This window comes from Neoarius graeffei, chromosome 22 (assembly GCF_027579695.1).
Source record: "Neoarius graeffei isolate fNeoGra1 chromosome 22, fNeoGra1.pri, whole genome shotgun sequence".
Classification (NCBI taxonomy): domain Eukaryota; kingdom Metazoa; phylum Chordata; class Actinopteri; order Siluriformes; family Ariidae; genus Neoarius; species Neoarius graeffei.
Window position 1 is genome coordinate 24,397,755 of NC_083590.1, and position 13,136 is coordinate 24,410,890.

Consider the following 13,136-nt stretch of genomic DNA (forward strand, 5'->3'; position numbering starts at 1 on the left):
GTACACCCTGGACACAGACAACCATTCACACTCACATTCACACCTACGGTCAATTTAGAGTCACCAGTTAACCTAACCTGCATGTCTTTGGACTGTGGGGGAAACCGGAGCACCCGGAGGAAACCCACGTGGACACGGGGAGAACATGCAAACTCCGCACAGAAAGGCCCTCGCCGGCCACGGGGCTCGAACCCAGGACCTTCTTGCTGTGAGGCGACAGCGCTAACCACTACACCACCGTGTTCTTCTTCATCCACCTTAATTATTAATTGAATATGCAAACAATCATAATGAAACCACGAATATGCAAATTAGCCCGTGACGTCATATTTAGATTTTTTTTTTTTTTGAGCATGCTTTAGGTACTTTCATCTGAAAAAAAAATCCTATTGTCCTGTCGCTTTTCACCTCTAAGATAAAAAAAAAATAACTTTTAAATGAATATCTATCAATAGTTTCAGAATGAATTTGATCTGGTTGCTATGTAAATGATCGAACAGGGTGTGTTGTTGCCAAGAGGAAGCGGAAGTGCGGGGACTAAAGTAGGTACAAATCTCAAATACCCTAGTGCTCCCTATACAGGCGCACTATGTAGGGTGTATAAATAATAACCAACACGCCTTGCTGAGTGCACTTCGTGTGGAATAGAGAGTCTGTTGAGAGTGTAGCTGTATATTTATTCTCTGATCAGATTAAGGCTGGTTTTGCGTTTTATATGTTGTTTTTTTTTAACCTGGTTTAAGGAAAAACAAGTTGTTAGAAGAGTTTAGTGTGTTAGGAGATCTCAAGTCGAAGCCAGAGGGAATCTGATGGTGCAGTGGTTTGTTGCTTTAGTGCTGTGGCCTGTGTGTGAGTGAAACAATGAAGGACAGAAGGCTGCTTTATTAGGGACACATGAGTGCAGATCAGGATTTACACACAGTTTATTCATCTGGGATGCTGTTCAGTCCCAGGATCATCCCTGTGTAGGGTGTAGTGGCTGCTGTCTATCTGCTCTAGCTCTCCATCCGGTTGCACTGGAACCTCTCTCCTTCTGTATTTATTCATCTTGATATTGTGATGGATTTCCCCTTCGATCTGAACTCCCTGTTCCTGGAGAGGATCTCAGTCCTGGATTACAATCTTTGTGCTGCTCGGAAACGTCATGGAAGGTATCAATACTTTATTATTATTATTTCTTCCTGCAAATACTAAACATCCATCAGTCTTTACAAGGTGTGGCTAAAGAGCTGTTTTTTTCATGCACTCAAAGTGAACCCTATTGTTGTTTTCCACAATGGAGTCTTTTGATTTTAATCCACTATTAAACCCCATTTCCCTTCCTCTAATTATTCATCTCATCTCATCTCATCTCATTATCTCTAGCCGCTTTATCCTGTTCTACAGGGTCGCAGGCAAGCTGGAGCCGAGGCGGGGTACACCCTGGACAAGTCGCCAGGTCATCACAGGGCTGACACATAGACACAGACACCCATTCACACTCACACTCACACCTACGGTCAATTTAGAGTCACCAGTTAACCTAACCTGCATGTCTTTGGACTGTGGGGGAAACCGGAGCACCCGGAGGAAACCCACGGGGAGAACATGCAAACTCTGCACAGAAAGGCCCTCGCCGGCCACGGGGCTCGAACCCGGACCTTCTTGCGAAGCGCTACACCACCGTGCCGCCCTATAATAATAATAATGTATTTTGACATACACAAGGAATTGTTGGTGTCTCTCTAGTGATACGGAAAAGGAGGGGAGAGAGAGAAGAATGAATATAGTATATATGTAGGGTGTAGTGGTTAGCGCTGTCGCCTCACAGCAAGAAGGTCCTGGGTTCAAGCTCAGTGGCCGGCGAGGGCCTTTCTGTGTGGCGTTTGCATGTTCTCTCGGTGGGTTTCCTCCGGGTGCTCCAGTTTCCCCCACAGTCCAAAGACATGCAGGTTAGGTTAACTGGTGACTCTAAATTGAGCGTAGGTGTGAATGTGAGTGTGAATGGTTGTCTGTGTCTATGTGCAGCCCTGCGATGACCTGGCGACTTGTCCAGGGTGTACCCCGCCTTTCACCCGTAGTCAGCTGGGATAGGCTCCAGCTTGCCTGTGACCCTGTAGAACAGGATAAAGCGGCTAGAGGTAATGGATGTTTAATGTATATGTAATGGACAATATGGACATGACACAATTTTAATAAATATGCAATCTACAATAACTATTATATACAATACCTATATTGTATACGATATGTCTAAAATATGTGTATTATACAATATCTAGCTATAATTAATATATAATAAACATCAATAATATACAATATACTACTAGTATGACTACTACTACTACTACTACTAATAATAATGTATATTGACACACACAAGAAATTTAGTTCCAGTAGTTGGTGTCTCTCTAGTGATACAGAAAAGGAGGAGAGAGAGAGAAGAATTAATATGTTTATATGTGAGTTATGGATATGTAATATAAGAAAAATGTATATGTGTATATGTAATGTACAATATGGACATGGCACAATATAAATAAATATGCAATCTACAATAACTATTATATACAATATTCATAATATACCTATATTATATACAATGTCTAAAATATGTGTATTATACAATATCTAGCTATAATTTGTGTGTGTATTGATATATAAACATCAATAATATACAATATACTACTAGTACTACTACTATTAATAATAAAAATATAAATAAATAATGTTTATTTTCAGTAAACACTTTATTCTGGTCAGGGCTGTCATGGATCTAAAGCCTATTCCAGGAACACTGGGTGTGGAGCCAAGGCACATCCTGGATGCTTCACCAGTCCATTAGAGGGCAACACACACACACACACACTCTCTCTCTCTCTCTCTCTCTCTCTCTCTCTCTCTCTCTCGAGCACTCACGCAATCACTCACTCACTGGGGTCAGTTTAGCATCCTCAATTCAGTATGATTCTGGGAGCTGGGATGAATCTGGAGAACCCAAAGGAAACCTTTTCAGTGTGACTGTGTTTATGAATGGACACTCACTGGCCAATTTAATAGGAACTTGTTGTTCATTCTGATTCCTGTTCTTGGCTGCAGGAGTGGAATCCAATGTGGTCTTCTGCTGTTGCATGCTGAGATGCTTTTCTGCTCACCACAGTTGTAAAGAGTTGCTATATCGTTCCTGGCCAAAAAGCTCGAACCAATCTGCCCATTTTCCTCCGACCTCTCTTATCAACAAGGCGTTTGTTTCCACCCGTAGAACTGTCACTTAATGTTTTTTGTTTTTCACACCATTCTGTTGTGTATGAAAGCCCCAGGAGATCAGCAGTTTCTGAAATACTCAAACCAGTCCATCTGGCTCAAACCAACACCCATGCCACAGTGAAAGAAAGTCACACTGTGAGATCACAATTTTTCCCCATTCTGATGTTTGAACATTGTGAACATTAATGAACTGAAGTTCTTGATTTGTATCTGCATGATCTGATGCACTGTGCTGCTGTCAAAGGATCGGCTGATTAGAGAACCGCATCAACCAGCAGGTGGATGGGGGTTCTTAGTAAAGTGGCCGGTGAATGTATGTGTACAAGAAGCTGACGTTTTTTTCCATGTGATGAAGATTCCAGTGGGATGAGTCATTGTGCTATTCGTTGTGTGACTGGGACGGGACAGGGAAAAAAAGTCAATGGGAGCAGGTGGGAAGGAATATGCAGTTTGAAAATGGATAAACACTATTTTGTTTATTGATATTAAATAAGAAACAAAACAGGAACGGAGTGGGACAGGAGTCATGTTTTCTATCCCGTCCACGGTTCATCTAAGTGCAGCTCTCTTCAGCTTACACCCATGAAGCCTGTTGATTATAGTTCCTCTTGTATGACAAAAACAGAAAATTATATGCATGGAATAAATGTTTAACGCAAGTAAAAGATCATATTTACATCTTCTAGTCCAAGGTTCCTCGATAATTTGGCCCTTGTGGAAAACTAATGTCATGCACGTCAATCCGTCCAGTTTTAAACACTTGCACACCCACCAAAACTGAAAAATAAACATCTTGGCATGCACACACCTTTTTACAGCGGATATAAAAAGTGAACACACGCTGTTAAAATGAAAGTTTTTTTTCTGATGTAAAAAAAAATGAGACCACGATAAATAATTTCAAAACTTTTCCCACCTTTATGTGACCTATAACCTGTACAATTCAATTGAAAAACAAACAAATCTGTTCGGGGGAAAAACATAAAAAATAAAAAATGTACTGTACAATAAGCTGGTTGCATAAGTGTGCGCACCCTTAAACTAATACTTTGTTGAAGCAGCTTTTGATTTAATTACAGCATTCAGTCTTTTTGGGTCGGAGTCTATCAGCCTGCCACGTCTAGATTTGGCAATATTTGCCCACTCTTCCTTGCAAAAGCGCTCCAAATCTGTCAGATTGCGAGGGCGTCTCTTGTGCACAGCCCTCTTCAGGTCACCCCACAGATTTTCAATTGGGTTTAGGTCTGGGCTCTGGCTGGGACGTTCCAAAACTTTTTTGGGGTCATTGTTGTGCTGAAAGATGAAATTCCTCTTCATCTTCAGCTTTCTAGCAGACACCTGAAGGTTTTGGGCCAAAATTGACTGGTATTTAGAACTGTTCATAATTCCCTCCACCTTGACTAAAGCCCCTGTTCCAGCTGAAGAAAAACAACCCCAAAACATGATGCTGCCGCCACCATGCTTCACCGTGGGTTTGGGGTTCTTTTGGTGATGCGCAGTGTTGTTTTTGTGCCAAACATACCTTTTGGAATTGTGGCCAAAAAGTTCAACCTTGGTTTCATCAGACCAGAACACATTTTCCCACATGCTTTTGGGAGAGTTGATGATGTATTTTTTATTTTTATTTTTCAAAATTTAGCCGGGCCTGGATGTTTTTCTTTGACCCTACCTCATAGTCCAGACATATGGCGAATACGGGAGATTGTTGTTCCATGTAGTACACAACCAGTACTTGGCAGAAATCACTGCAGCTCCTTCAGTGTTGCTGTAGGCCTCTTGGCAGCCTCCCTGACCAGTTTGCGTCTTGTCTTTTCATCAATTTTGGAGGGACGTCCAGTTCTCGGTAACATCACTGTTGTCCCATATTCTCTCCACTTCTTGATGCCGGTCTTCACTGTGCTCCATGGTGTATCTAATGCCGTGGAAATGTTTGTGTACCCTTCTCCTGACTGATACCTTTCAACAATGAGATCCCGTTGATGCTTTGTAAGCTCTCTGTGAACCCTGGCGTTTGCTGGAGGATGCAACGGAGTAAATGTCTGAACTTTATTTGGGGTTAATCAGAGTCGTTTTAATTGATGGCAGGTGTGAACCCAAAAAGACTGAATGCTGTAATTAAATCAAAAGGTGCTTCAGCAAAGTATTAGTTTAAGGGTGTGCACACTTATGCAACCAGCTTCTTGTACCTTTTTTATTTTTTATGTTTTTCCCCCGAACAGATTTGTTTGTTTTTCAATTGAATTGTACAGGTTATCGGTCACATTAAAGGTGGGAAAAGTTTTGAAATTATTTATCGTGGTCTTAGGTTTTTCTGATGGGAAAAAAAAATCATTTTAACGGGGTGTGTACACTTTTTATATCCACTGTATATCTGATTCAAACGGAAACATTTTTATTAACTGTGCCTCTACTTGCAAAACAAACAAACAAACAAACAAACAATGACGAACAGCACTACAGAGGAAAAGGACCAAGTATTCTGAGGAAAAGAGAGCTGTGTCAGTTTTTCCCCAACGGCGTGACACATGTCTGAATACCAAGAGTAGCAGTAGTGCTGATTGTTAAACAGTGCAAACATCTGCAAAACTTCTGAACAGCTTTCCAGATAAACAACCATCAGCAGGTTCGATGAACCTGTAGAACAGGATAAAGCGGCTAGAGGTGACGAGATGAGTTTCAGTTACTACAATTATTATTGGTTAATTAATCAAAAGGAAGAGCCACCTCTCCCTTTGATCTTATCGTCTGATGACGTGGCTTGTTACCTGAGATGGAATTTTTTTAGCACGATCAGCAATTTGATAAAAACCCGGACGTTATCATCGCAGGTAAGCATGGTGGAAAGATCACGGACATGTTTTTACTGATCAAATTCACCGATATTTCATGATCTCCTCGTCAAAACCTACTTTGTTTCTTACTCTTTCATTTGACAGCCGCCATTTTGTATCTAAACGCGCGTTTGAGAAGTCACGTGCATGAGGTGTCGATAATAGTGATCACTTTCACTGGTGTCCACCGTTATCGACACCCTGTGGGATTAAGGGACACTTACAACTGTTATGGATCGATCTTTGTGTAACATTGTTGAAGTAGATGAAGTGCTTTAAAAATGCTGTGATTTATAATAATAATAATAAATTTTGTTCTGATTAGAATTAGAGCGGAATTACATTCCGAGCATCTAAACAATTACATGCTTGAAATATTCAGATTTTTTGATTCCATTCAGAAAATATATTTTATTGCAGTTTGTTGTAAATATCGACCACATATTACAATATCAGGAGACATTTTATATTTTGGTTCGAGGAATGACCTGCGACCTTTGACCCTGTTGACATTTATTGGTAAACTACAAAACTAGAAATTAATACAAACAACAACAACAAATGATTAACAAAATGTGATCTACGAAAATACTTAGAAAGTGGAACAAAAAGATTTTCTAACGCAGGTTAAACATTTTCAGTTCATTTGTTTACAAACATTAGAATTACTTCCTCATTTACGTAAACACCGACATCGATATATTTATATAAAAGATATTTTGTACTAAAAAAAGTCTATGTAAAACAAATTTTAAATACAAGCTATGTTTTGTTAATACTGCATACTGATTATTTATTTTTTTAATAAATAATCATCTGGGTGTCGATAACTGTGGACAAAGGTGTCAATAATTGTGGAACGGTGTCACATGATCTGATACGCTAAGTAATCGGGAATCAATTGCAGTGTTTCCCACAGACCAGGTAGCAATTTGTGGTGCTCCACTGTGCCGATGAGGGAATCGTGCGCAGTGGTGTCGTGGCGGTCGGTGGTGTCGGTCATTGGGGTGTATGCAAAGTGTTTACAGCGGGCGGTGTTCAAACACACAGTATTTTTCTTCAGAGTCGCCTGCTGGGACTATTTTAAAGCTACAAGAAGCATTTGAGATTATTCAGTTCAATCTAAATTCTTTTAAGTTCTTTAAGAGAAGACAGCTAAAACAATTTTTCCCAGAACCCTGCCTGGTTTCATTCCTTGACCCAACTTTACATTACAGGGCAGGCCATTAATTTGCTGGGCTTGATGTTGGTGGAAAACCTGTCTTTTAAATTTATGCAAATTACTCACCAAAATTGAAGTTAAAGTTTAGTTTTTACTAGAGATGCACCGATTGCAATTTTTTGGGCCGATTCCGATTTTCCATGGAGTGTGACCTGCCGATACCGATTTTGGCTGATTCCGATTTCATTTTTTCAAACCACTTCACAGCACACACAAAGACTATTTTCTTTTTATCTTTTCTTTAATAGAACATTCTGCCAGATTTTCAGTAATAAATTCAGTATATAATTCAGTAATAAAAACACCTCAAAGGTTGAAAACAAACAAAAAGACATTGTTCTTTGTAAAATCTTTCTTCATGTTTGGTATTAACATACCTAATTCCTGAAATAGGAAATTCACACAAACATTTTTTCTTTTCCCATCCAATATCTGGCACAAAAACAACTTCCCCCTCATATATTATTTGCCTACTGCTATGGAACACACTTTCATAAGCCTATTTAGATCTGAAAACTTATGCCTTATAGAACAACCCATTTCTTCATTCAGTATCAAAATACAAAAATAATTTCCAGTCATACTTATACCACAGCCATTCTATCATCTTTGTCAAATGTGTATTTGTAGAGTAATTTCCAATGGAATCAAGTGCAACCAAGGTTGTAAAAAACAAAGACATTTTTCTCTCTGTCTTTGTACAAATCTAACTAGATGTTTGGTAATAGGCTAACGTATTAATTCCTGTAATGGGAAATTCACACAACCATAAACATTTTCTTCTTTTCACATCCAATATCTGGCACACACAAAAAAAATTCACTATATTTGGATATCCAAACATCAATAGCTTTGGATAAGCTGGATATCCAAATATAGTGAATTTTTTTTTGTTAACGGCGTGTGTGCCGGAGCTCGTTAGGCGTGCAGGACTGGCACCGTTCTGCGCAAGCGCAACACAATCGCACTAGAAAGCATGTTCAAGCTGCCAGTGTAGCTGCAGCCTTTTTAGTTGCGAATTACGAGTATTTCCACTTTCATCTCTATGTGATACACAAGTTTTGATCGGCAGAAAATCGGCATATTTTAATTTTGACCGGCCGGTCGCTGGTACTGGCCGATCACGTGAAAATCGGCCGATTCCGATCGGCAGCCGGTCAATCGGTGCATCTCTGGTTTTGACCTTAGTTTTTTGCCTTTTTGGTGGCAATCTTTCAATCATTCTTTAGTTGACATTCAAGGAATAAATTGCAAAAAACAAACTGGAGGTTTTTATTTTAAATATTGAACTCAACACTTACCTCAACCAATACTAAAATGAAATAAATAGTATAATGTAACAAAATAATAATAAAATAAAAAATATCATAATTAGATGTAAGAAACCACTTAAGGTAACACCAAGGCAACTAACAATAATGAAAAAGCATTACCCTAATTGGTGCAAAGCCTGCATGCTCTATCAGAGAATTTAATTCTGCGTGGCTTCCTGAAAAAAAAAAACTCCAGTGCCCTATCGTAAGGGAAGTGATTGCTGAAGCGGGATAAACGGGATAATGCAATAAGGCCGGTTCCTCGCGTCAAGCTGCTACTGTATGCATCAAAACTGGTTTATAGCCTGACTCAGGGATGTCTGTTTCCTGTAAGCCAAGAAGGCTATGATAAAGCTCATCACGAGCACGACGTAGGCTACCTTTTAAAATAAGCGGTCGGAAGGCTAATCGGGAAGGCTGCGTTATTTTTAATTAGCGCAACGGATTTTTTTTTTCCCAAAATCGCGAGTCTGATTGTGTGGCGCTAGGAATCCATTGTGTGGCGCTGCACCACACAATGGTCTATGTATGGGAAACCCTGAATTGATTTTTTTTTTTTCCCAGTGGAAGTTTGAGTAATTATTCATGCACAATTTATGTATTGAAAGTCTTTTCTACTTTTGCAACGGCCAAAAGATCGTTAAGGTGTCGATAATTGTAGCCGCCGCTCTACTACTCATCTCATCTCATTATCTGTAGCCGCTTTATCCTGTTCTACAGGGTTGCAGGCAAGCTGGAGCCTATCCCAGCTGACTACGGGCGAAAGGCGGGGTACACCCTGGACAAGTCGCCAGGTCATCACAGGGCTGACACATAGACACAGACAACCATTCACACTCACATTCACACCTACGCTCAATTTAGAGTCACCAGTTAACCTAACCTGCATGTCTTTGGACTGTGGGGGAAACCGGAGCACCCGGAGGAAACCCACACGGACACGGGGAGAACATGCAAACTCCACACAGAAAGGCCCTCGCCGGCCACGGGGCTCGAACCCGGACCTTCTTGCTGTGAGGCGACAGTGCTAACCACTACACCACCGTGCCGCCCCGCTCTACTACTACTTCTACTAATAATAATTTTTATACAGTATGTCCTTTAAATTTGACGAGAGATCTTTCTTAACTTTGTGTGCTCATTATTGTATCAATTGAGTTTCTAGGAATCATTTAAGACGGTCATTTTCATGTATTTGACACATCATGGGACCGACAGAGTCACTTTTATACCAGCCTCCTCTCACCCTGATCAAACACCTTCAAAGTCTTAAATGAACATTCTCCCTAAATATAACCGTCAGTTTACTTTCGTCTCCAGAATAAATATTCCATAAGTATACTTGTATACTGTGATCTAGTATTGATTTATTCTGATTTATTCTGCTGATATGTTTTTGTATTTCAGACCTGAAGCCCAGAATCAGACTGTCACTGTTATTGATGAGTTAGGGAAAGCCTCAGCCAAGGTGATTAATATCTTTTAGACACTTTGAGTTTTTCTTTATTCCCCCCCCCCCCCCCCCCCCCCCATGGTTACCTACAGTGGATATAAAATGTTTACACACCCTGTGAAAATGATCGTTTTTTTCTGATGTAAAAAAACGAGACCACGATAAATAATTTCAGAACTTTTCCCACCTTTTATGTGACCTATAACCTGTACAATTCAATTGAAAAACAAACAAATCTGTTAGGTGGAAAAACATAAAAAAATAAAAAATGTACTGTACAATAAGCTGGTTGCATAAGTGTGCACACCCTTAAACTAATACTTTGTTGAAGCACCTTTTGATTTAATTACAGCATTCAGTCTTTTTGGGTCGGAGTCTATCAGCCTGCCACATCGAGACTTGGCAATATTTGCCCACTCTTCCTTGCAAAAGCGATCCAAATCTGTCAGATTGCGAGGGCGTCTCTTGTGCACAGCCCTCTTCAGGTCACCCCACAGATTTTCAATTGGATTTAGGTCTGGGCTCTGGCTGGGACGTTCCAAAACTCGTTTGAGGTCATTGTTGTGCTGAAAGATGAAATTCCTCTTCATCTTCATCTTTCTAGCAGACACCTGAAGGTTTTGGGCCAAAATTGACTGGTATTTAGAACTGTTCATAATTCCCTCCACCTTGACTAAAGCCCCTGCTCCAGCTGAAGAAAAACAACCCCAAAACATGATGCTGCCGCCACCATGCTTCACCGTGGGTTTGGGGTTCTTTTGGTGATGCGCAGTGTTGCTTTTGCACCAAACATACCTTATGGAATTGTGGCCAAAAAGTTCAACCTTGGTTTCATCAGACCAGAACACATTTTCCCACATGCTTTTGGGAGAGTTGATGTATTTTTTTTTTTTCAAAATTTACCTGGGCCTGGATGTTTTTCTTTGACCCTACCTCATAGTCCAGACATATGGAGAATACGGGAGATTGTTGTCACATGTAGTACACAACCAGTACTTACCAGAAATCCCTGCAGCTCCTTCAGTGTTGCTGTGGGCCTCTTGGCAGCCTCCCTGACTGGTTTTCGTCTTGTCTTTTCATCAATTTTGGAGGGACGTCCAATTCTCAGTAATGTCACTGTTGTCCCATATTTTCTCCACTTCTTGATGACGGTCTTCACTGTGCTCCATGGTATATCTAATGCCGTGGAAATATTTTTGTCCCCTTCTCCTGACTGATACCTTTCAACAATGAGATCCCGTTGATGCTTTGTAAGCTCTCTGTGAACCCTGGCGTTTGCTGGAGGATGCACCTGAGTAAATGTCTGAACTTTATTTGGGGTTAATCAGAGTCGTTTTAATTGATGGCAGGTGTGAACCCAAAAAGACTGAATGCTGTAATTAAATCAAAAGGTGCTTCAGCAAAGTATTAGTTTAAGGGTGTGCACACTTGTGCAACCAGCTTCTTGTACCTTTTTTATGTTTTTCCCCGAACAGATTTTGTTTTTCAATTGAATTGTACAGGTTATAGGTCACATTAAAGGTGGGAAAAGTTTTGAAATTATTTATCGTGGTCTCATTTTTTTTTTGCATCAGAAAAACCTATCATTTTAACAGGGTGTGTAGACTTTTTATATCCACTGTATAAAGTGCTCTCGTCTGTAAACCTTATAATATTTTCTCCTTTAGGCTCAGAAGCTGCCTGCGCCAATAACAAGTGCAGCAAAGCTTCAGGTCAACAGACATTACCTCTACCTACTGAAGGACGGAGAGCGGAACGGGTAACCTGCGTGTTTTACCTTTTTCTTTCCCATGTCCACATATACTGCAGTTCAGAAGACACGAGGTTTAAAATAAATTGAAAAAAAAGTCCAAATTGAACATGCTGAATTAAATTGAATGTATTTGTAAATGCAATAAGAAGTCTTTAGACGTTTTTTCTTTTCGGTGTTCACTTCTTGGCTGTCAGTAACACCTGTCTCTGTCTCACTTTGTGTCTCTGTCTGTCTTAAACAGAGGTCGTGGAGTTGCAGTAGGATACCTGAAGGTCGGATACAAGAAGCTCTTTCTGCTTGTAGGTGTTTTCCTTTTTCTGTGTTTGAATACATATATTTATAGATACTGTGCAAAGTTCTAGACATTTTTAATAGAGATTGTCTTACATGTCTTACTATTTTATGTTTAATGCATTCGCCTGTCAGTAGAAAATAAGAAATGTTAAAGAGAAATGCTTGTATTTTGTTAAATGATGGAGCATATTTCAGTTATTCCACGAAACCTAGTCGTACATGAGCTGATAGCTGACGAGGCGCGTAGCACCGAGTCGGCTATAAGCCATGTACGACAAGATTGAGTGGAATAATGGTTTTATTCTATCCACATTCACTGGATTTTGAGAAACGGAGCATTTTTTATTTTTATTTTTTGCAAATTCGATAAATAGAAACTTTATACAAAACGCCTGACAAAATAATTTCTGCTTAGAATGTAAACAAACCGGCGAAATGACAGGAACAATTTGTGAAAAATGCTATAATAATAATAATTTCTTGAAAAATAAAAAAGATACGTTATTACCATCAAATACTTTTATTCCATATTTTGTTGCTTTTTTTTAAATTTATTTTTTTGGGGTTTCTTCTTCTTCAGGGCTTTTTTAGCCTACTTAAAGGTGCATTACTGCAACCAACAGGGCTGGAGTGTGGAACAGGTGATATTGGTGGGGGATGCTATATATTATTTTAGCTATTTATGTTTTTTTTTTAAATACTTGAAAGCAATTTTTATGGTTTTGTTTTTGAGTAGAGTTTTTATTTCATCCTCGGTTGGTTCAGCAACATGCACCGCCATTTTGTTTTTCTCTACTCGTGGTATATGAGCTGATATCCTAGTAGTAGAGTAGCCAATCAGAGCGCGCGATTGCTCATATCCAGTGAATGTGGATAGAATAATAAGGAAGATATCGTGTCTCTACACTGAGTGCAGAATTATTAGGCAAGTGAGTATTTTGACCACAACATCCTTTTAATGCATGTTGTCCCACTCCAAGCTGTTTAGGCTTGAAAGCCTACTACCAATTAAGTATATCAGGTG

General features: G+C 39.7%; 1 protein-coding gene across 1 annotated transcript in view; it reads left to right on the forward strand.

Annotated features, from left to right (window-relative positions):
• Positions 1-652: 652 nt before the first annotated feature.
• atat1 (alpha tubulin acetyltransferase 1) overlaps positions 653-13,136 on the forward strand; it is a 54,462-nt gene continuing 41,978 nt past the window's right edge. Inside the window, exons 1-4 of the mRNA XM_060904677.1 lie at positions 653-1,151; positions 10,020-10,080; positions 11,733-11,824; positions 12,060-12,117. Coding sequence (XP_060760660.1) covers positions 1,060-1,151; positions 10,020-10,080; positions 11,733-11,824; positions 12,060-12,117 — 303 coding nt within the window. The 5' untranslated portion in view covers positions 653-1,059. The remainder of the gene's footprint in view (positions 1,152-10,019; positions 10,081-11,732; positions 11,825-12,059; positions 12,118-13,136) is intronic.